We start from the raw sequence: 24,677 nt of genomic DNA on the forward strand, positions 1-24,677 counted from the left end.
GCAGGGGTACGCATACCCCTAAATATTTTGTGAATCTAAGTTTGGCCTCATTGAGGGGCAGTATTTCAATATTAATAGGAAAAAGAGAGTACCCCTAAACATGCAGGGGAGGAGAGCAGAAGTTGTTCTGTTAGACAAGCAGAAATGCAGAAATCCTTGCTCAGCTATAACATTTGTTTTAGGTAAAGGTAAAGGGACCCCTGACCATTAGGTCCAGTCGTTACCGACTCTGGGGTTGTGCGCTCATCTCGCGTTATTGGCCGAGGGAGCCAACGGACAGCTTCCGGGTCATGTGGCCAGCATGACAAAGCCGCTTCTGGCGAACCAGAGCAGCACACGGAAACACCATTTACCTTCCCGCTGTAGTGGTACCTGTTTATCTACTTGCACTTTGATGTGCTTTCGAACTGCTAGGTGGGCAGGAAACGTTTGTTTTAGTGCAATACTAAATTCCTGGTGAGTTGTGTACCCAAGATGTGCTAAGCATGCTGCAAAAATGGATGAATGTGGAATGGGTGGATGTGACGAGCACCTGTTTCCAGACATTGTGTGTATCATACTAATAAACTTACGAGGAGACAGCAAGTGCTTGACAGGGTACTATAAATGGTCCTCCTCAAGGCAGGCTTAAGTTTACAGCTGTTTATATGTGTCTGGACTACCTGTGTTCCCTCCTTCGGTTTGGGCTCCATAAGAAAGATGTAAGAGAGTGCTTTTATTGTTGCCAGTTTTAAGCAGCAGTTTGAGGCCTGGTGTGAAACTGACACACACACACACACCCAAAAAAGCCAATGTGGTACCATCTTTGGGTTGCTTCTTTGCATGAGGCCATGGAAAGCTCCTTCTGTTGCTCTTAACCAGGGGTCAGCAACCTTTTTCACCCGTGGGCCAGTCCACCGTCCCTCAGACCATGTGGTGGGCTGGACTATTTTTGAAAAGAAAAATGAACGAATTCCTATGCCCCACAAATAACCCAGAGATGCATTTGAAATAAAAGGACACATTCTACTCATGTAAAAACAAGCTGATTCACGGACCCGTCTGCGGGCCGGATTGAGAAGGCGATTGGGCCGCATCCGGCCCCTGGGCCTTAGGTTGCCTACCCCTGCTCTTAACCATGAATCTTCCTCCCCTCCCCCTGTAATAGGAAACTCAGGTGGTTGATTGGAGATAAAAATGATTGGCAATACTGAATGGGACTGCTGGGAAACAAGAGAGGAAGCATAAGAATGCTCGGATGAGCCTTGAGTTATGCAGAAGTTAAAAACAGCAACACATTTTTTAAAAACCTGAAAGGGAAACCCTTGCAAAGAAAAGCCCAGTGCAGATTAGGCACGCTCGGTCCATGAAATGTCAAATCACATCAAACCTGCCCATTGGCAGTCTGGCTGGGGCGCTGAAGTTCAACACCCTTGGAGAACCACCAGTTCCCCACTCCCCCCCCCCTGCTCTGTGAGGTTCCACCCCAGCCATCTCAGGATCTGAGCCTCAGAAGACCTGGCCTACGTACTGGGGTGGGGTGGGGTGGGGTGGGGTGGGGAGTGGAGGCAGAAGAAGCTAAGGCTGATAAGGACCTTCCTCAAAGATACTGAGCTTCTGGGAAGAGGGGAAATTGGGCGAGGGTTCTAACCCATGCCCCAGAATGGTAGCTCCCACAGAGAAATAGAGAAATTGTTCCCTGCAAGCTGGAACAATCAGGTGCCTGCTTCTCATTTCTCTTTAAGGAACCACATTCTTCTTCAAACCCTGTCCATCACTTCATGCAGTGGCTCTGGCAACGAATCACATCTATCAACTTCTCTTTATCTTGTAGCAGCTGTGCCACGTCATCTATCTTTAGGTGTCTTTTGTTCAGTATCAATCTTCACAGTACAAATCCGTCTCCTCTTTTTGCTCGCTGCGTGCTAGTGTAACCTGGAGCTACGGTTTGGTTTTTTGGTTTTTTTACTAGAGGCTGTAGGTGCTCCCTCCCCACCATCTAACGGGTCTTTGGTGTGATGCGCCAGTGATATTCGCTAGGAAAAAGCCAAGGCTCGTTGGATTTAGTGTATTTTTAAGTAAGGCTTTTGTTTTGAAGCACTGAGCCACAAAAACCTTCTCCAAAAATATGGCTTATCTCTGAACTATCTTTGGTGTTGCTGCTGCCAGCAAGTCCAAGTAGATTGCAGGAATTGGCATAATAGAGACCTTGCAAGAAAAGTGACAGAGAACTTTGTGCCATTCCAGGTTATTTTGTGCAGATCACTGGCATACATTAGCGCTTTCGAGCCCATTCCAGACACAGTGAATATCTGTTAGTGCAAAACTTATCCTTATATTCCGTCACCAGGACTACTCTGTTTTCTGAGCACTGCTATGTTGGTTTGAGTATCTAGCACGGAATATACATTTCCTGAGAATATCAGCAGCTTCCCTACTCATAGCAGGTTTATAGCTTTGGTGGTTATGGAGAGGATTTGGCCTGTAACACGAGCAAGTTTCCTAGGAAAATGGGATTTGGAATTTTTTCCTATACAAATTAGGATACTTTGCATTGGGAAAACTTTCTGGTGCCCAAGAGTGCTTTAATTTGCTGTGTTCATTTTACATGTACTTAGCAAGCAGAGCTAGAATGTTGAAGCTTGTCTAATGGTATAGTTGCAGTTGGCATGCATTCATTGCGACTAATGAATTTACGAAATAAAATGTTCCACGAAAAAAACAAATAAAGCACGTTTTACAAGTAATGTTTACTGGGGGGGGGGGATAATCACCCCACATTGCTAACTGGCACACCCAAAAAGTTGGGCCTCTTGAATAGCACAGTGAAATGCAACAGGCAAAGCCAAGTGGGTACGAGTATAACTGGACAGATGAATCTTAATGCATTTCTGAATGTTTTGTGCAATGAAAGTTTCTACAGCAGAATAGAAAGTTTCTAGTGCAGAATAAAGTATGCTGGTGGATCTCTCTCTCTCTCTCTCTCTCTCTCTCTCTCTCTCTCTCTCTCTCTCTCTCTCTCTCTCTCGTGTGTGTGTGTGTGTAAGAGAGAGAATACACACACACACACACACACACACACACACACACACACACACACACACTGCAGAAAATAATAGCAGCATGTTAAATTAAATCACCAAGCCGAAAAGATGCATGAGTCCTTCCACAGGGTCTGGGCAAGATCTTCCTATTAGCATATTTTGGGACTCTGAACAACTTGGGGCCGGATTACCTTCAGGGAGGCCTTACATTTTTTTATACCCCTTTGTGGTCACTTCTGCCTTTGCAAGAGGCCCTCTCAGTAGTTCTGTTTTCTCCCGAAGTTCACCTACCTTACGTCCACTAAGAGCAGGGTCTTTCGTGTGGTAGCACCTGCCCTTGAGAATGTGCTTCCAATGAACAGCAGACCAGGCGCCTTCCATCCTGGCATTCACGGTCACCTGTTCACTCAAGGCTTTCCCTGCAGGGTGATCCATCTATGTTGATACAGTAATTTGATATTCCAATTTGCAATGTATTTTGAATTTGTTTTATGGACGCATTTTTTACTGTTTTACGGTGTTCACCCCATGATGGTTTTCGTAAGGTTGATGGTAATTTTTGCAAACAGATAATAAAATAACAGCTTTTCCTTCTCACGCTCCATTTGGGGGCCAGGGTGGCGGTGTTATGCCAACAAATTTGTTTTATAACATAAGCTTGGCAACCGGAGATCCTGTTTTTTTCTGTGTTTTTTTTTACTTGTTATGTTGCACTGAGAAAGAAGAAGGTTATGTTAGGTATTTGATGTTTTCCGGAGCAGCAAAATGGCCTGTGAAGAAAGAATCACTGTAATGTATGAAAAAGCGTCAGCTTGTAGCAAAGAGCAGGCGGATGAGAATTGTTTTGCAAATATTTTATCTGTAGTTCTTCTCTAATGGCACACATGAAGTGTTAAAGACAGAAGAATTCTGGGAACTGGAAGGCTAAAGATAACAGTGGCTATTTGGCTTCATATAATTAATTTTCAGGTGACCTTTGGGAATGTGGCAGGCAGGTTGTGCTGCTTCCACAACAGTCTTGCAGCACAATCCCACGCAGGTTTGCTCAGAATTTTGTCTTGCTGTGTTCTGCGGGTTTCAGTCCCTAGTAAGTCTGCAGCCTTAATTCAATAGCAGCTTCTCCCCAAAGGTGAGCAGGTCACAGGCAGCACCTGGGGGGGGGGGGAAATACTGATATATGAACTCCGAAATCATAGCAATCAAAATGCAATAAATTGTTTCTTTCGTTCTCACCTCCACTTAGTTAGCATTGTGCTTTAAAACGCAAGCAACCTCTTAAAAACTTTTAAAAAAAATGGATACTTTCTGTATCCTGAAAATAGACCCATATATCACTCAGCCGTATTGGAACTTTGTCTAGCCATGGAGTGTGTTGGGGTTTTGTTCCTGTTGTTGAAAGCTGTATCTTTTTCACTCTGTCCTGTTCTTTTCCCCTCCCCACCCGTCTAACATTTTGAGTTCTCTCCCCCTCATCACCACCACCCCTTTTTTTTTTTAAGGGAGGTGGCCTTGATGAGGTGGTTTTGTGTTTCAAGAGGCAGAAGGCAAGGCTTGACCAGCTGGTATCTTGAACTGGCACAGGTGCAAAGACCACAGGGAGTGGGGATGCAAGAATAATTATAGGTTTCTGAAGCATCAGGCCTTGCCTCAAAGGGGGGCTTGCGGAGAACTGTTCTTTATGGGAAATTAATGACAAGGCTCGAAGTCTGTACGGACCACTACGGTTGTCATAAGAGGAGTAATGCCTTAAAGGGACAGCTCCCCCCCCCCCCGTCCTCTCCACAGGAAGTTTGGAGACCGAACCCAGCATTTTAATATCCAGGCAGTGGAGAATTCATATGAGTGGCGGTCGACGTAGCAGCCTCCACGCTTGCTAACCTAGGGATTACGTGCTCTTTTATAGAGTTTTCTGTGCAGCAGAGAGTAAACCAAGGCCAGAAAGAGAGAGAGAGGCAAATATTTCAGCCCTGTGATAGAAAGAAGGAACAGCCTAATACAATAAGCCCTCAACTTACACAGGGGTTACGTTCCAGGGATAGCACCTAAAGCCTAAATCAAGTGTAGTCAAACCTTATTGAGTGCAATGGCGGGTGGGATTGCCAAAGACTTTTTGTTGTCTTGCGCTCAGTCCACCTTTTTAAATTTTATTTTGTTTTGTTTGTAAAGCTGAATGCACACAAGTTAAATGTGCACTAGTTGCATAGAATACTTCCTGAATTCTACCTGTTTTTTGGGGTGGGGGTGGGCCTTACACTGGTTTGTATGTTGTAGTAACTCCTGTTCTCCAGGTGTCTTTCCTTGAATACTCGGCATTGCATGGAAAGGCTAAAATGTAAAAAAAACCAACCATATATAAATGGATGGTTACAGCACTTTAGATATCCCACTTTTCTGTCTCGATGGCCTGGCATTTACACCAACAGCCGGCGGTTCTGAGCAGAGCCTCGAGGAGCTTTCCCTGCTGGTTTCCCCTCTTGCCCTGCTGAAAGGAGCTATGAGCCACTGGGCCGAAAGGACCCTGGTTTGCACTGCAGAGGAGCACTTTCTGTGCCTCCCGCCCCATAGATACTAAAGCTTCCCCTGTTTGGTACGGAGGTATTTGTGCCAGGCCCCCCAGAGAAACTGCAACTGCTACCTGCACTTGCTTGCTTATGTGCTAAGCAAACATTTCGGGTGGATCGGGGAGGGGAAGGAATTTGACTGATTGTGGCGTAGCCTCCTAACGTTTGGGGGTTGATTCACAAGTGGTTGCTCCCTGGGGTTGCTAGGCAACTGGAAAGGACCTCTGCCGTCCTCCGTCTTCCTCCCAGAATGGAGAACTGGCACTTCTGGCTGTTATTCTGTGGGGAAATTCATAGAATTGTGGAATTGGAAGGGACCTTGAGGGTCATCTCGTCCAACTCTCTTCATTGCACCCAACATGGGCCTTCAAACCAACCACTCTGAGACGAAAGGTCTCGTGCTATACAGACTGAGCTTATATCACAGCGGATAATTTATTTCTCCTTTCTTTTCTTGTGACTGTTTTGGCCTATCCATATGTTTCCGCCCATTAGGGAAGGGATGGGGCAGCTGTGGCCCTCCAGATAATTGCTGAGCTACACTTCCCATCATTCCCATTGGCCTTGCCAATGATGGGAATCGAGCAGTACCTGGAGGGCCATGGGTTCCCTATCCCTGTGTCTTGTCTTCTGTTTCTCGGCAGTGGCAACTGTTGGATTGGGTGGTCTAATGACATCTTCCTTCTCTGTCTGCAGACATGCCTTGAGCTGGAACGCTACCTTCAGACGGAGCCCAGGAAGATATCGGAGAGCTTTGGTGATGACTTGGACTGTTTCCTCCACACTGCCTCAGCTCAAGACACAGAAGACACCATCCAGCAGCTGGACCCCCTCTTGTTACCTGTAGACATGAGTCCTTGCGACAAGAATTCCAACATGGACGTTATCGTCTCGCGGGACAAACTCTTGTCCGAGACTTGCCTCAGCTTGCAGCCTACCAGCTCCTCCACGGAGGGCTATACTGCCGTTAACCAGGCCCAACTCAACGCAGTGACCTCACTAACGCCCCCCTCCTCCCCTGAGCTCAGTCGCCACCTTGTAAAAACCTCACAGACTGTCTCCGCGGCGGATGGCACAGTTACGCTGAAGTTAGTTGCAAAGAAGACCGCCCTCAGCTCTGTAAAAGTCGGTGTGGCAGCGCCTGCTAGCACAACAAAGTGTGCGCTCAGTGACAGTGAGCAAGGAGGGACAGGGGCAGATGCTTTGCCGGAAAACAAGAAGAGGGTTCATCGCTGTCAGTTTAATGGGTGCCGGAAGGTTTATACAAAGAGCTCACACTTAAAAGCGCACCAGAGGACTCACACAGGTACTTATGTTGGATGCTTGGGTCTCGTGTTTGCTTGCTTGTTTGTTTGTTTCTTTGTTTCTTTGTTGCGTCCTTAGATGAGAGTTGTCTTTTGGAAGATGGCTTGGAGCAATCTGTTCCATGTGTTTCTGAAGTGGGGTGGGTGGGAATTTGCTATCTGAGGATGACCTTGCTCACCTGGAACCATAGCTGCCAAGTTTTCCCTTTTCTCGCGAGGAAGCCTATTCAGCATAAGGGAAAATCCCTTTAAAAAAGGGATAACTTGGCAGCTATGCCTGGAACACCCCTCTAAGAGCCTCAGGTTTCCCTGCATTTGGTGCACATTTCAAAATTCCTCCAAAACACTGAAGATGCAAAGCCATACCTGCCAAGTTGCTGTCGGAGAAATAAGGGACCGGACCGGAAGTAGCGCTGCCGCCATTTTGGAACTGGGCGGAGCATGCGCAGAAGTGACTTTTGATGCTGCTTTGACCAGTTCCAAAATGGCCGCCGCGCCAGAAGTCACACTGCAGCCATTTTGGAACTGGGCAGAGCAGCATCAAAAGTCGCTTCTGAGCATGCTCCGCCCAGTTCCAAAATGGCCACCGTGCCAGAATAAACCGGGGAAAAACAAAAAAATCTGTTTTTTCAGCTAGGAACAGCTGGAAAAACGGGGATTTCCCGGGGATTACGGGAGACTTGGCAGCTATGTGCAAAGCCTGTGTTCATATGTAATGATATGCCACATTTTCTGGTTTACTGTGAGCAGGCAGCATTTGCAAGACACGATCCGCAAGTGAACAAAGCAACCAGGGCTTCAACCATGATCCTGAGTGTTTTTAGGTAATGGAAAGCCAAGGTTTACTGGTTTGTTCACCCCACTCACGCCAGGGGAGGAGCGAAGTGAGAGCATGTTGGGAGCACACTGTTTGTAAAATCCGGATTACTGTTACATGCAAACATGGCCAGTGTGGGGCACAGGTCATCAGATGCAAAAAGCTTTTTGCTATTTGTTTGAACCATCTAGAGTTGCATATTTTGGTCACATAAAGCACCTCCAAGTATAGCATATATTCTCTCGGTGGATGATGCGGATTAATGTAGCAGGATTAATGCACTGTCAATGCTATTAGCTCAGGGGGGGTGAGTGAATTGGCTTTATTTCACACCTGGTTTATGAGCCTGGCAGTTTTTTGATGGAATGAGTTGAGGACAGAAGAGTGGGCTGGATTCTAATCAGTTTAGCTTTGTAATGGTCACATGCATTTCAAGTGGGGAAGTCTGTGAACTAATAGGATTCTGGGCAAAAAAAACCTTGAGGGAAACGGCTTTAGTCCTATTGTCAAAAGAAATGTAAACTTCAAAAGACCTTCCCTGCACCCTAGTTTCCATCCCACAAACAGTTAACATCTGGACAGCAGACTGAGCAAACACGCAGGTCACAGACTTTCCCACTGCGCTGAGACATACTGTATTTCTGTTTAAACTATAGTGATTATTTATAAAGGTGCATATATGGGCTTAGGCTAGTAGTTGAAATACACTTCTCAGTGTGCTTAGAAATGTCCCTTGTGCCAGGATCAAGGGATTTTTCTGGGTGGTGGTATTTCTACACCTGGGGCTGGGGCTTCCTCTCAGTATCTTAAGAGTAAAGGTAAAGGTAAAGGGACCCCTGACCATTATGTCAAGTCGTGACCGACTCTAGGGTTGCAGCGCTCATCTTGCATTATTGGCCGAGGGAGCTGGCGTACAGCTTCCAGGTCATGTGGCCAGCATGACAAAACCGCTTCTGGCGAACCAGAGCAGCACACGGAAACACCGTTTACCTTCCCGCCGGAGCGGTACCTATTTATCTACTTGCACTTTGACGTGCTTTCGAACTGCTAGGTTGGCAGGAGCTGGGACCGAACGACAGGAGCTCACCCCGTCACAGGGATTTAAAACGCCGACCTTCCGATCGGCAAGCCCTAGGCTCTGTGGTTTAACCCACAGCACCACCTGCGTCCCTTAAGAGTACTTTATTTAAAAAAAAAAAAGGTTTCCAATAATTGCAAAGAAACACCCCAAAACTTGAGATGTGCCCTTTCCTAGGAATAATTTTGTTGAGTGCTGTTGATTTTACATCATCATCATCATCATGCCACCACACTTGTAAAACACCACCCCCTTAATACGTTCCAGAGTAATCTTGTCAAGGTCATTGCTTCTTCCCATGCTCCGATGTGGCACCTGACATAGTGTTTTGCCCAAGGCCACAGATATCTATGGCTGACCGCAAGTTTGGATCCAGGTGTCCCAGTCAAAGTTTCGTTTGCTGTCTAGCAAATTGTATTCTCTTCCTGTAGAGCTTTTCACTGTGTGAACGACATCACATTAGAAATGATTTTAGACATTCAAGGAGGCCCACGGTATAAACCTCTAGTTGAACTCTACAATCTTAGTGTGCACAATGGGGATTGCAAAAGCTCTCGTGTCAGAATTTCTCAGTGGAAAATGGGAGAAAACAACATTTTGAAATGAGTGAGCTTTTAAACAGCCAGTTCTCCATAAGCTCTTTACCCTCTAAATATTCGGATCACATGAGTTGAGCTATCCCGTCTTCTTTCTCTATGCTCTCTACTCTCAGAATATTTCTCAAAATAATAATTCTGCAATTGATTAATGTCTCTGCTCTCTTTCTCAGCTTTCCTCATGAGGATGATACAGTTCCATGACTGCTGTGCTATTTTTTGCTTCTAAAGGAACTGCTGAGTCAGTTTCCTCAATTTTGCTGTCTTTGATGATAATGCCACTATGTCATTAACATGTCTTTATAAAAAAAAAGTTCCTAGAGATAGGTTTCCACCCTTATAAAGATAAATTTCCTGGACTAGTAGAAATTAATATTATGCGGAGGATTTTTCAAAGACTGAACTATTTGCTGTGCCATAGAGTTTCTGCATTATACTGGCTTAAAATCATCCCTTCTTGAAGGATCACCTTGGCCACATGCTTTCCATGTGGTGCTGGGCAAACTGTGGGTTCCGTTCCAGCAGCACACCAAACCATAGTTTGCTCTAATAATAATTTAAAATCCAAACTATTAGCAACATGATGCCCATAACTATGTTTTGTCAGTTTGGACATCACACCAAAGTGCTCACCATGGAGCTGGGAGTTGATGGCATGATGGGAGTTGTAGTCCAACAGCATCTGAGGGCTAGAGGTTCCTCAGCCCTGGTGTAGATGACTGAACTAGATGGACTGATGGTCTGAATCCATAAAAGGCAGCTTCCTGTGTTCCTAACTTAAAGCCCCTAAAGTGCTATATAATCCATGTTTAGTATTAGTGCTTCTCCTGCCACTGGAGATAATAATTTCAGTTTAATCATGAGGTGTAGGTGAGCATTGTTATCTGATTGTGGCACACCTTGGTCCATCAGCTTAGGTTGATATTTGAATGGTCTGGTGTGAGAAGAGCAAGGGGGTTTTCAAACCTGATACTAGCAGCGGAAAGCTTATACATGTCGTGCTCTAAGTACAGTGGTACCTCGCTAGACAAATGCCCTGCTAGACGAATTTTTCGCTAGACGAATGGGTTTCGCGATCAGAGGTTGCCTCGCTAGACGAATTCGTTTTGTGAAAAATTCGTCTAGCGAATCGCGGTTTCCCATAGGAATGCATTGAAATTCAATTAATGCGTTCCTATGGGCAAAAATATATATTAAAACATTTCAATGCATTTCTATGGGATTCGCAAGACGAATTTTTCGCAAAACGAATTCACTCACAGAACGAATTAATTTCGTCTTGCAAGGCACCACTGTAATCGGCAGGCAGCCTTCAGACATGCAGGACTAGAACTTCTTTGAACAAAAGGTGAAACCAGTTGTAAAAGAATGACAATGGGGAGCGGACACACCCTTGAAATTAAGGTTCTGGCATGATTCCTACTGAGCTTGTACTCAAAAGTAATATAATAATTTTATTATTTATTATTTATGCCCAGCCCATCTGGCTGAGTTTCCCCAGCCACTCTGGGGAAAGTAGAATTGGTATTTAGTTTCAGAACTGAACTCCATCTTTCCTGGTCCTGTTCTACGCTTTCTTCATTTCACTTAGCGAGGGGAGATGTTTTTTGTAGCTTTCAGTTGGGAATTTCCCTTGCCATTCGAATGCAAATCACCCAGAGATCTACCAGTGAATCCCAATCTATCTTCTGACTCCCCCAGCCTTGAGCAAATTCATCGGAAAGAGAAAGAAGGTCAGTGGCTATGTGCAGGATATAGCCCTGCTATACCTGTGTTGTCCCTGACATTTTCACATGCTAGATACGGAGGGTGAAGCACCCTCTCACCTCTCTTGTGTAGTTACATTTCTGGCCCTGATCACTATTGTAAATGAGATACTGGGCTGACCCAGAACAGCTGTGCTTATGTTTACACGGCTTGCCTTTCTCAATCTGCACCGCCTGATCCCTCTTAACAATAAAGCTAGCATTACTTATGCAGGAAGAGAGCAAAATTGCCTCCAAAACCAAAATAGGAAGTATTAAAGGGGTGTGGCTTGGAAATTTCGGGGTGCATTGTAAGGATCCCAAGCACACGTACCCAAGATGACAGCCGCGGAGCAGTTATTTTGCTGGGTCCTTTGTCTTTCCACACAGCCGTAGCTTCTTGGAACCATCATCAGCATAATACAGTGTCAATTGTGAACATGCTTGGCAGTGCCAATGGCTGCCAGCCACTTGGCTCAGTTGACAGCTGAACTGAAGGTCTGAAAAGATTGTGAGATATTATTTTTCCCCTTTGGCTGCTGGTAGCGCTCTCATGTGCAGGAGAAGAGGAGGCTCTGTGTGGCTTAATTGCTCTGCATCGCTACAATAAAACGGGAAGACAAAGACTTCTCTCTCCTTGAACACTAGTGGATGGCTTTCTTCTGCCATGCAGCGACTCTTGCCATAGCCCCTCAGTGGAACGGGTGCGTCTCAAGCAATCTTCATGTTGCAAACCCTGGTGGACAGATGAGATTTGCTGTAGGGTGGCCTTGAGGTGACCACAGAACGCACCCTGATGTTGCCAGTGAAGATCCATACGCATTCCACTGACTGCAAAGTTGACAATCCCTGTACCGGGGGGGGGGGGGAGGAGCAAAGCACAAAACACCTGGTCCCTTGCTGCTGAGAGGACTAAAGCAAGCAGAAGAAGAGGGGAGAGGACAGAGAGAAGGGAGGGTTTTTCATTTTATTTTATTTTATTTATTATATTTCTGTGCCGCTTTTCATTCAAATGAATCTCAAAGCGGCTTACTGACAGTGAAGAACGATAACACTAGAACACAGTAAAACATCACAAATACAGCATAAACCATATAGAATGAAACAATGACAATCTATAAAACACTTAACGATTTTTAAAAATAAGCTAAATGTCACAATTAAAGCAAAAGTCATATGATTAAAAAATCAACACAGCGTTTATAATCTATAAAGCAATGTTAACATTCAGAAAATAAACTAAGCACTGTTAAATTAAAAAAATCCTTCAGTAGCACCTTAAAGACCAACTAAGTTTTTATTTTGGTATGAGCTTACGTGTGCATGCACACTTTTTCAGATTCACTGGAAACAGAAGTGTCAGACCTTTATATATATACAGAGGGTGGTGGGGGTGGGTGGGAATGGGTGATGGGCTGATGGGGGTGGTAAACCTGTGGATGGCTGTTAACGGCTGCTGATGACTGCAATTAGTTTTAGTAAATAAAAACTTAGTTGGTCTTTAAGGTGCTACTGAAGGAATTTTTTTATTTTGCTTCGACTCAGGCCAACACGGCTACCTACCTGTAACTAAGCACTGTTAAGTTCACACATGCCCTCTCCACACCCCCATGACTCGTAATCTTCCACTCTGTTAAAACACAGACACACGTAGCTCAAGAGCAGATTATCTTGTGCAAACCAAGGGTCAAAGGCCCTTGATTTCACCAGGCAGGGCTCCGAGTGACTCATATCTGAAACTGGTGTACCACTACCAATCACTGTGGGCCAGATGGATCCATGGTCTGACTTTGGCACGAGGCACTGTTCCCTCTGAATATTGTAATTTCTGGCATATGAAGAGTTTGGAATGCAACTGCTTGGTTGAGCCACTGTGTAGGGAAAGGAGTTTGATTCAGTTGAGCAGAACAAAGATCAGATCCCTCTTTTTAATTATTTTTTTGGTCTCAGTAAACTGAAGGGTTTTTTTAAGTGGTGGTGCTAATTTATGTTGCGCCAAGGAGACGTTGCTAAGGACAAACGTGCAAAAAGGTGGAACCAGATTTTGGCCTGGAGTAAAATGGAGAAGTCGCTTGTCACATGGGAAAATATGTGCGAAGGAGAACTCTAGGTGGCAGGGGAAGGTGAGGTCTGCAGTTGGAAGAAAGAGCACCTATTTCATGGGTGTGAGGAACTGAAATAGAACCGGTACTTAATTGACTGGGGGCATAAATCTAGCTTTAACACATTTGTCCCCTGTTTTAATTGCATGGCAGATACTTCTGCAAGCAGTGACAGTTTGGCTTCTGGAGGGGGGGGGGAGAGAATTTTCCAGTCCCATCTCAGCAAATGCCAGTGAAACAAGTGACAGAAGGAGAGCTAATTTAGGTTGAACAAAAGCAAAAAAAAAAAAAAAAGTAATTCACAGAGTATAAATGTGTCATTGTCTAAGAAGGGAAACAAGGTATTTTGATGGGAAAATACGCCTTAAAAATTAAATGAAGACCATTCTATTGAAGGGTTAGTTTGGCTCGAGCCTCAATGTGAACCCGAAATGATGCTCAGAGCAGCACCTTGTAGAGACTTGCAGTGCTTTTGTTGCAGAAACAAATGGAATGGGGGAGCCCAGCTTGGGGCACAGGCTCCAGCTATTCAGAAACAGCATGATGTGTTGGAAGAGTGGGATGACTGATGCAACAGGGAAGAAACACTGGGTCAAGAAAGAGTTAATAGCAGCAAGGAGGGGCAGGAAGGGAAGAGCAGTCAGCTGAGTCCCAGGTGGGGCACGCCTGTCAAGATGAGGAGCCTTATCCTGTTGGGATCTGGAATCCAGAGTGACCACCTGGGGAGTCCTAGCAGGGGGTGGGCGCCTGAAGATGTAAAAAGAGAGAGAGAGAGAATGGAGAGTAAAGGGGAGGTAACAAACATTAATGGCATTTGTTAAAATGGCATAAATTATGCAAAGGAACCAGGCCTTGGGCTCAGTTGCCAGCATCTATGATTCCTTGAAGATGAAAGGGGCTTGGGGTTTTTTGCTTCGTTTTAACTCACACGGCGGCTCAAGCAGCATAACAAATTCAAATAAACTTTGGTGCAAACACAGTGCACTTTTGAAATGGCTGTGAGGAAAAGGCATCATTGGTGGGATGCAGAAAAGTGACTCATAATCGTTGTGCAGATTTTATGCACTGCAAACCCGTATCTTTGCACTAGGGCACTTGCCTGCTTAAGTGCTCAAAGAGGTGTGTATTGATGGTCACACCAACAAAATGTCCATTAAAAATGAAGGGGTGTGAAGGGACCATTGTTGGTAGGGCTTGCCTTTCATGTGCATAAGGCCTCACCTTAAATTCTTGGCATCCCCAGTTTTTTAAAGGCGCACAGAACAGATGATGGGAGAGCCTAGAGAGCCTAGAGAGCCGAGTAAAGACCCTAGAGAGCCGAGTAAACAATACTCAACTAGAAAGACAACTAGGACTCTGCTACACAGCTGCAAATAAAACATTTAAAGTGTGTTTTGAGTGCAATATACAATGTGACGCTAGATAGTGATGGTGAACCGTATGGAAAATTCAATGTGTTTTTTTTAAAAAAAACGCTTAAAAAGAAGCATTTTCAGAATGGTTTTTATTTGTGTGTAGATTCCACCCTACTATGACCATGTCAGGCAAATAAAACTGATCAAGAGTTTTGGATTGGGGAGAATACAGGTGAAACTTGGAAAATTAGAATATCGTAGAAAAGTGCTTTTATTTCAGTAATGCAACTTACTATTTTTTCTTTTAATTTTTACAAATGCTTTCTTTTGGAAATTCCACAGTAATAAAACAAATAGTTACAACAGTACAAAAATAAACAAAAGTAAACATTGCTATTACATTTCATTAATTGCATTCCATTTATAATTGACCCGCCTAATGACAAATTATTACAATTACAACAAATAAATGCTTGACATATCTTGCTTTACATGTCATGCATCTATCTCATATATTGGTTTCACCTTTTAAGTTGTGTTACTGAAATAAATGCACTTTTTGACAATATTCTAATTTTCCAAGTTTCTCCTGTATGTGGCCAAAATCAGCTCTTGGGACGAGTACCAGCGGCTGCCAAGAATGTGTAGCAATGGGGCAAAGATTCTGAACTGCAGTGCGTCAGATTCCTCTGGTGAGCAGTGTGCAGTTGCTTCATGTTTTAGGGAAGCCACATTTGTGCAGGTTTACTGCTATGTGTATTATTCTGCGGATCAATCTAGGATGTTCAATATGTGGCAGTGGATACTGTTACCCCTGCATAGCAAGCTCAGCTCACCATATTGGTAATATTTAGTCTTTTGTGTTGAGGATGATGGTTGCATTTTAATGCTGTGCCTTGCGTACTAACAGACAAGGTTGTAAATAGACTTCTGTTGGATAAAATGAAAAAAAAGCAAAATCATATAAAAATCTATATTCTAGCTTTTTTCGTGTCTACATGCTACTCATGGCAGTTAACAACAAAAACCCATCACAACATACCATAAAATTCCTCCCCAAATGCATTATAATAAAATCAGAGACAACTGCAGTGAATAAGATGGACATCAGATAAAAAAACATATCTACCCAATAAAACAGACATTTGCCTAAACAGGAAGGTTTATGCCACACAGCGAAACAATGTAAGAGAGGTGGTCCAAGCTAGCTGTTACCGTATTGTGAATGATATTCTAAGAAAAGCTTATACAGTGGGTTGAAATATTGACGTCTCCCTGCTCCTTATTTGCTGGTTTTGCAGCTGTTGGCTTGTCATATATCTGGAGCGCTCTTAGTGCTAAAGTGAAGTTGAAACTAAAAGCTCTTATTACTTTTTTTTAAGTTCTTCTAACCTCTCCAGGGACAAAAAAAATAATAATAATGGCAATTTAAAGCAGCAGAGAGTTGTCAATTAGGGCAAAAGAAAAGAAAGTAATGGTTTGAATGAGGGATGGGGGGGAGAAATGTGACTTTTGCATCCTGTTGCTAGGAAACCACATCAGCATTAAATACAGTGTGCTAATTGGCTAGCTTGTCAGTGCCTGGGTACCAGCCTGGGCCTGCTACACAGCTGCTTCTGCTGTCTGGTTGCTAGGCAACTGCATCTTTTCTCTCCCCCCCCTTTCTTCTGGCACCTAATTGTCTACTTTTGCTGCTGGTGTTGCTGCTGGGTACCAGTCTGGGCCTGCTGCTCTGCTGTTCTCCCGAGGGGATGAGTTGGAGGGGGGGGGGAGGATATGTCAGCAATTAATGGAGCAGAAGTGCACATTCTACAGAAGGCCTGGCACCTGTGTCTCCTAATTCTCCCTCCACCCCCAACAAAATCCTTCTGTTCTTAAAGCACATCAGGTGCCTCAAGCTTCTTTTTCTGTTAAGCTTACAAGAACAGGCTTTAAAAAGGAATTGGAATTGAGAAAGCTTTGTCCCTTTCATGAAGTGACTAGCAAGGGAAGGATAATGTACCTTTTCTCAGTATGCATTTTGTCAGTGGGCTAGATGCGATGAATCGTTGCTTTCCTGCATATGGGCTTGTGAGGGTGTGTGATAATTGAGTGTGGGTAGCTTAAGCCCTCTGAGACATTTTACTCTTTCTAAGAAGCATTCTTTGCTGATGTTGAGGGAAGAGTCTATTTTTCCTTATTCCGTACTCCTTTTCACGCTTCACATTATATGCAGAATGACATGTGGAGGTTGTCACGGACGCTTAAATGACAGAGCCACTTAGGATGTGATTCGCCGTTGATGTAGGCAAATTGATTGAAGCAGCTCCTTTTTGTTCCTTAAATGGGAATGACCGGTAGCTGCCCCACAAGGGGTTGCCTGCCTCCACTCAGAAGCGCACCTTGACCACTTCATGGCTTCAGCATGAAGCAGTGATTTGCGTGTTGCGAGCTCTCACTAATCCAATTCCCACAGAAAGGATAACATTCTGTCCCCTTATGTAGAGTTTTCCCATGGAGTTGATACACTGAAATGTTGAGTAATCAAGTAACGTGTGAATTAACCCCAAACGTCAAAGCGAGGTTGGCTGCAGCAAGACTTCGTAGCCGTGTCGAGGGCTCAGAGAAGGTGTTGTACAGTGGTACCTCGGGTTACAGACGCTTCCACTAACCCAGAAATAGTACCTCGGGTTAAGAACTTTGCTTCAGGATGAGAACAGAAATTGCGCGGCGGCAGCAGGAGGCCCCATTAGCTAAAGTGGTACCTCAGGTTAAGAACTGTTTCAGGTTAAGAACAGACCTCCAGAACAAGTTAAGTTCTTAACCCGAGGTACCACTGTATAGGGATCCTGCCCCCACCCCCAAAATGAGTCCTGGCTTTCTATGGTTACAATGTTCCTGCCACATGTATAAATTGCAAGATCCCACAAAGTAGCACGCTTGAAAGGAGAAAAGGCACTTTGTGGAGCAGAATTCAGAGGGCTTGATTCATAATGTGGGTTACCAACAGGATGACGGAGAGTTATTACTATTCCTGTTTTGTAGTCATTCCCTCCATACCATTCATTGGGAACTTTGAATTCAGAACAGCCTTTCAGGCCAGTGTTAAGCATGGGATGTTGGTGCTAAATCTCCCTGCAATGGGCATTTTTGTGGCTTTAGGTGCCATTGATCTGCCTGTCAAGTCTCTCAACTACAGCCTGTGTGATATTCCATCCCAGGTAGGCATTTTGATGCTACAAAACTATGTGGGAGCAAATGTGTTGACAGAAAGGATGGTTGCAATGGTGGTGTGCTGCTTTTCATCTCACACTTCTGCCATGTTTCTCTTCTTCACTTTTCAGATTTATGTGCATGTGTGAATTGCTGTTGATGGTGTTTGCCAAAATGGTACCTTACGCCATTTCTCTCTCTCTATAGGAATGGTACTGTAGGCCAGACACTTTAGTAATGCATTGCACTTTTTCTTACCTGATGAAATCAGCTAGAGGCACATTCAACAATGACACACATACTTTATGCTCGGGTTATATATTTTTATCTCCAAAATCTCTCTCTTTTAAACAGCTGTATCTGTTTGTTTGTTTGTTTGTTTACTCTTTCTCTCGTTGTCTAAAAAACAACAATTTGTTTTATTCCATCTATGAATCCTACTTTTACATAATGTGTTTTAAGATTAAATGCAGGTTCCAGAGGATTTCACATCCAGGATATTAGAGGGAATAATTGCATCGTAAATCATTAATTTACTAGTACTTTGAAAAGGTGAAATTATTTCCATTTCTAGCTTTTGGAAATGGAAATGGAAAACACTAAGGTTATAACTTGTTGACATAAAACTGCATACATCCAGATTTTTAAAACTCAGCTGTTTGTTGAATTTGTTTAGAAATCTATTTATGGCAAAAAATACTCACTTCAGAGGGTTTCGGCCAAGATATACAGTAAATCTGTCATGAGTATGAATGTTAAAGATATTCTGGGGCACATCAGACTAGAAAAACCTTAATACTTCAAGATAGTCTGGACCAATTTTAATTTACAGGGTTTCCATTTTGTTACATTTGAAAGGCAGACTTGCCTCTACCCCCCACCCCCACCCCAATGTGGCACATACATGTTTCAAACAAGCCATAGTTCGGCTGGTTTGTGTCATCCAAAAGTGGACTGTGATTCGCTTCAAAACCTAGAAAGCCAGAAATAAACCAAGAATTCTAAGGACTGTGCAGGCAGTCACATACATGATTAAACTATGGTTTATTACAAACTTTGGTGTATTGCTACATATGAACACGACTATTACCGATAAGGTAGGTCAGTATTATTTCTGCATTGCAGGTAGAGGGGCTGTTGGGTTGCAGGTTGGGTTCTTGAGTGAAGCAGAGATTCAAACTGAGATTGCCTTAGCTGGCTGAGTGTCTTAGCTGTTACACTACACCACATGATGCTTGGGTGAGATCACAGCGAATCATTCTGTATCTCTGGTGTTATTTTATCTCTTCTTTAATGCCTCCTTTTAATTGTTTGTATACATACAGTGGTACCTCTACTTACAAATAACTCTACTTATGAATGTTTCTACTTACGAACGGAGCTCCGCCCGCCATCTTGGATGCTGTTTAGATAGGAATTTTTCTACTTACAATTTTTTAGATAGGGTTGCTTCGACTTATGATTTTTTTCTCCCAATGCATTCCTATGGGATTCGACTTACAATTTTTCTACTTACGAATGTGCGTTCGGAACGCACTAAATTCGTAAGTAGAGGTACCACTGTATTAGCTATTTTTGTGACCTTTGTTGGTTTATTTTGGTTCACTATCTTGAACAAAAGCAGTAGCAAATAAATGACTAAATAGGGGGGGGGGTTAGGTGTGTGCGATACTCAGTCCAGGTCAGGCTACGAGATCACTTTGATCTGAAAAGTGCCCTTGATCTGGCACCAAATAGAATCTGGCCTGGTGAGTGGAGGAGGAGGAAGAGCTGTTTAACACAGAGTCTCCATGGCACTTTACTGTCTGCTAGGGGGGGAAAAACAGCATTCATCTTGAATTTTGAACAAATGGAGCTGCCTTATACAGAATCAGACCATCAAATTCAGTATTTTTCACACTGGCAGTGGCTGTACAAGAAATCTAGTTGAGGGTCTTTCCTTGCAGTCCTGCTACCTACAGACTAACTGGAGATACCTGAGATTGAATCTAGGCATTATGCTCTGAACTTAATGTTCTTCTTTTACCAGAAAACTACAGATTGTGTATGGATGTGGGTAGAAAACAACCACTTGGAGGGTTCCCCCCCCCCGTTTAAATAATTTGTTTCATTTTGTTAAATAAATACCTGAAGAGCCTTGCATTTTGGAAACTTGTGTCCCTGTTTGTCCTGCTGTGCTCATGCAGAGGTGGAAAGCTGCGCAGGCAGAGTTAGGCAGAAAAAATATCTGTAGAATAGCAGTAATGACGAGCTTGCTTTTACAGAGTTGTTGGGATGGCAAACACAATCTTCAAAGCTCTTTTTTCAATTGAAAGCACAGAAATTATAAATAGATCAGAGCCGCTTCAGTTCTAAACAGGTGGTTGTAGTGGATATTATATGAAAGTAACCTGCCCTCTTTTAGCTTCCTGATTTTATCCCGCATCATCTCAGAAAAGTAGCATGTGAAAAAGCAAGAATAGATGTTGAATGTTCAGCTCCTAGTTTGAATTCAACCCCTAGACCCTTCATGAAAGCAACTGCTTCTTATGCAATATGCTACAGAATGACTGTATTGTGACTGTACAATAAAGCGACCTCTCAGAATCTGTTTTCTGCACTTGTTCCCTAAAATGCTTATCTCTTCTGCTCCCTGTCTGTAAAACACAGCACAACAGTGCACGCTGTGAGAAGATGTGAGAAGGTCCCACTGTTTCTGTTTCGGTGATGGGGACGGATTTAGCACTTCTGAATCCCAGATTGCAGTCTATGGAATGCAACTGTAACATGCCTTTAAAAAATCCTTGCCATAAGAAATTTAGATTTACCCCCCCCCCTTTTCCAGGCCATTGCACTTATCAGAGGATGAGATAACCAAGTGATACTTTCTTTAATTCTTCCCAGGGAAAGGAAAGCATTAATGAGATCCTCTTGTGTTTTTCTTTCTCATGTAACGAGATGGTCACTGTTCCCTTTCCCTGCATTTTGCTTTGAAGTTTTGACTAGCTGTCAAGGGGGGTAAGGAGCGGCCGAATCTTGGCTGAGGTCTGAGGGTCAAGGATTCCTTTCGACAGTGGCTTTTAAAGGTCACATTTTCCTTTGTCTTTCTGTTTTGTCCTCTGCGCTGCATACAGTAAGCAAGCGTTGCAGTGCCTGGGAACACAAAGAGACACTGTCTGACATTTGGCAGCAAGGCAGCTCATGTTACAAAAGGAAAGAATCTGAAAAGAAGGCTAGTCTCAGTGCTTGGCAAAGCCACTCTGGAATGCCCCCGGAGCTCAGCTCAGCTATCATAGATGTTAGAGGGATATCTGACGCTGAAATAAGTCAGAATACACTCCAGAAGGCTTTAACAGCCTCTGTGCAATGGGTTTCACTGCTCTATGCTGTCAAGACTATCCATCTTGGGTCGTATTTTTCAGCTGGTATCGCTGAAGGCCACCCCAATTAGTGGCTGCAATATATTTTGTTTGTTACATTAGATCTTGGATCGTTGAATTGGGTACCAAGGGAATCATTCACTTCCATGGCAATCAGTGTTGGAAAATCTCAAGTTGCTGTAGAAAACGATGGATCCTTTATCCTAGAAGGAAGGTGGCTAGGAGCCGGGTTTCTTGACAAGATGGGGTCTGTTAAGGTGGCCTAGTCAGGAAGTACACAATACTGTCTCCAGCGCCTTCCCTTTATGAAAGCTGATGCTTTTATTCATGTCTTTGTGAGAATAGGTGTGCATTCTGTTATTTTGACTGATGACATGTCCTCAATACCAACAGGTCAGGGAACAGTAGGGGATAATAATAATAATAATAATAATAATAATAATAATAATAATAATAATAATAATAATAATAAATTATTATTATTATTTATACCCCGCCCATCTGTTCGGGTTCCCCCAGCCACTCTGGGCGGCTTCCAACAAAATAGTAAAATACAGAAATCCATCAAACATTAAAAGCTTCCCTAAACAGGGCTGCCTTGAGATGCCTTCTAAAGGTCTGGTAATTGTTATTCTCTTTGACCTCTGGTGGGAGGGCGTTCCACAGAGTGGGTGCCACTACCGAGAAGGCCCTCTGCCTGGTTCCCTGTAACTTGGCTTCTCGTAGCGAGGGAACCGCCAGAAGGCCCTCGGCGCTGGACCTCAGTGTCCGGGCAGAACGATGGGCAAAACCATGCATCTCCCTGCCTCAATAGGTTTGCAGTTGAAAGGCAGGTCCATGCTTCATGCAGCTGATGCTGTTACTGGATACATGATGTTGAGCAGTTATTTTCCGCATAAAATATAGTTTACATAATAGGTGCATCTTTTATAAACCACTGTCATTTGTTGCACAAGGCACCAGAGTAAATAACATGTTGCTGGAGCAGTCATGTTTGCTGTGGAATCCCACACACCACCACCCCTCAAAAAATTGAGGTTTTTGAGCTGTTTGAAGGAAATTTGGCAAAGAAAACCCAACACCTCTGACATGGGTTGACATACGTCCGGGTTTCCGCCGGACATTTTTGTTGATTTTTCATCAGCCCTTCTTGTTGGGATCATGGGCAATGGAAGGGAGAACAAACAAGATGGGGAGGGTGGGGCGGTGAGAAAAATTCCCTCTGCAGGTACTTGAGCACTCTGACTCCCAACACAAGTAGATAAACTATGGGGGCTAACAATTAATTCTGCCACATGCCCAGTTATGAGAGAAATGACTTCTGGCAGAGTAGGAATGGAGTATTTCTATTAAAAATGGGGCTAGGTGTGACAATGGTCTGGGGAAATAGTATTACTAACTGTATTTCTGCCCTTCTCCTCTACCCACATGTAGGAATGTTTCCAGTTTGTGCCCCACTTCCACATTATTCTGCTATTTTTTATTCAGCCCATATGAAAGTTGGCATTTTTTAAAAAAAAAAATATTTTCATTAAAGGTTTCTTGAATTACAAAGGTGTGTTCAGTGCCTCTCATATTTTAACATGTATCGTTTTTGCAAATCAGTTTCATTTATTGAGACACTAAGAAAGAGATAGAGGGTCTTTTCGTTCCACGGGTCTTTTCTTATAGCGAAAAATTCGTCTAGCGAATCCCATAGGAATGCACTGAATTTTTTTCGACTTTGTTTTGCCCATAGGAACGCATTAATTGAATTTCAATGCATTCCTATGGGAAACCGTGATTCGCTAGACGAATTTTTCGTAAAACGCATTCTTCTAGCGAGGCAAGCTCCGCTCGAAAAATCCTTTCGTTAAGCGGAAATTTCGTTAAGCAGGGCATTCGTTAAGCGAGGCACCACTGTACTGGAAACCCAGCCAGATGGGTGGGGTAATAATAATAATAATAATGAATAATGAATAATGAATAATCTGTCTTAAAACATGCATTTCAAAGTGTGTTTTGAGCTGAAAACTATGTAGCAACATTTGGGAAGGTGTGAAGCCTGGTCTAAAAATGAGCGATCTATTTGGCCTCGCTGCTCTGCTTTATTTTAAATTGCATTAAGACACGTACCTTTTACCGTACAGAGAGGAGGACGTTCTTCTCATGCTGAAAGTATTGACATGTCTTAGCGGTTTTGAGCCATCTCTTGAATTCAAGAGAGCTGCAATAGGTTATGCGAAATGAAACACTGCATTTTTTAAAAAAAAACTCCAACTCTACCTGCCTCCCCCCCCCCCACTTCCACTTTCCCCTAAGGTAGCTGGATGCTAAATGGAACAGGGTTCCTGCATCTTGTGTGGAAGGGTGAGGATTTCAGCAGGTGTAGCTGGAGTCACAAGCTACAACTGCTGAAATCCCCTCGTCCTCCACAACAGCAGGACCCCCATTCCTCTTCCCAGCTGGCTACCCTGCTTTTATCATTTATTGCCTTGAGAGACGAGATCGCTTGACTGATGGCTGGTGGATCAATGGGTGTTTGGCTTTGCTACGCCTGCTTCAATTTTGTATATAGAGTTTCCTTTCTGCATTGCTCTGCCTTTCAGTTTTAGATCACTCTCTCTCCCCTTTTCATTTGGAAACCCATCTGAACTGAGGATAAAAGGCTCTGGTTGCTGAACTGTAGGAGATATCTCTGCCCATTCTCCTCATCTGCCTGTGCCAGATTTCCACTTTATCTTTGGAGCAGCAGAGCCTAGCTTGCAAGCAGTAATGTTTAGTAAATGACTAACCACAGAGAAGCCTCTCTCTTTTTTTGTCTTCCTTGGGCCCTGATGAGAGATGCTTATGTTAGCTTCATTATAATTGGGGGGGGGCTTAAACTGGAGATCAATTTGGGCCCATTTCAGCTTTTCTCCCGTCTTCATTTGCCCACTCCTTGAACATGTGGTTTCTCCTAGATTTGGTTTATAAAGCAATCAGATCTCCCATTTCTCTCCTTGCTCTTGCTAATAATAAATAACACAGACACATCAGTGTTTAGGATTCAAGAAGCTTGTCACTTGAAGGCAGTGGCTGTCAATGAAGTTTAAAGGGCATCTTTAAGGTGATTTCTAGTATTAAAAAAAATTCTTCTCCTTCCCTGGTGCTTAAAGTTCCTTATTAAGGAAGCAACAATGAAGACTGTTGTTCTTCTTTTACTGTGTGCTCTCTCTTTTGCTATTTTGCTCTTGCTGAGCTGCATACTGAATGTGTAGCTGCGTGTTGAATACTACGGTGTGTGTGTTTGGTTTCAATATCAGGATTCTTTCTCATGTTAAAATACGCAGATATTGGAGCCGTCTACTGGCTGCAACTATGTGCTGTCTGAATGACAACTAGATTGGAGAGAGGAGACCTAAGTTGAAAGGATGCTGTACCATTTGCTGGTCGTCTTCGCTCTTGTTTGCATTAACACCATCTTTCAAAGAGCAGAAGGCTTCGTCCGTTGTGATGGTGACAAGCACATTTGCAGACTTTTGCAAGGGAAGGGGAGCAAAAATGAAATGACAGTATCTCTCTTA

General features: G+C 43.6%; 1 protein-coding gene across 1 annotated transcript in view; it reads left to right on the top strand.

The window, feature by feature from the left end:
* The window catches only part of KLF7 (KLF transcription factor 7), a 74,305-nt gene that overhangs the window by 34,046 nt on the left and 15,582 nt on the right, over positions 1 to 24,677 (top strand). Inside the window, exon 2 of the mRNA XM_060282110.2 lies at positions 6,281 to 6,890. Coding sequence (XP_060138093.2) covers positions 6,281 to 6,890 — 610 coding nt within the window. The remainder of the gene's footprint in view (positions 1 to 6,280; positions 6,891 to 24,677) is intronic.

Source organism: Zootoca vivipara, chromosome 1 (assembly GCF_965207765.1).
Source record: "Zootoca vivipara chromosome 1, rZooViv2.hap1.1, whole genome shotgun sequence".
NCBI classification, from domain to species: domain Eukaryota; kingdom Metazoa; phylum Chordata; class Lepidosauria; order Squamata; family Lacertidae; genus Zootoca; species Zootoca vivipara.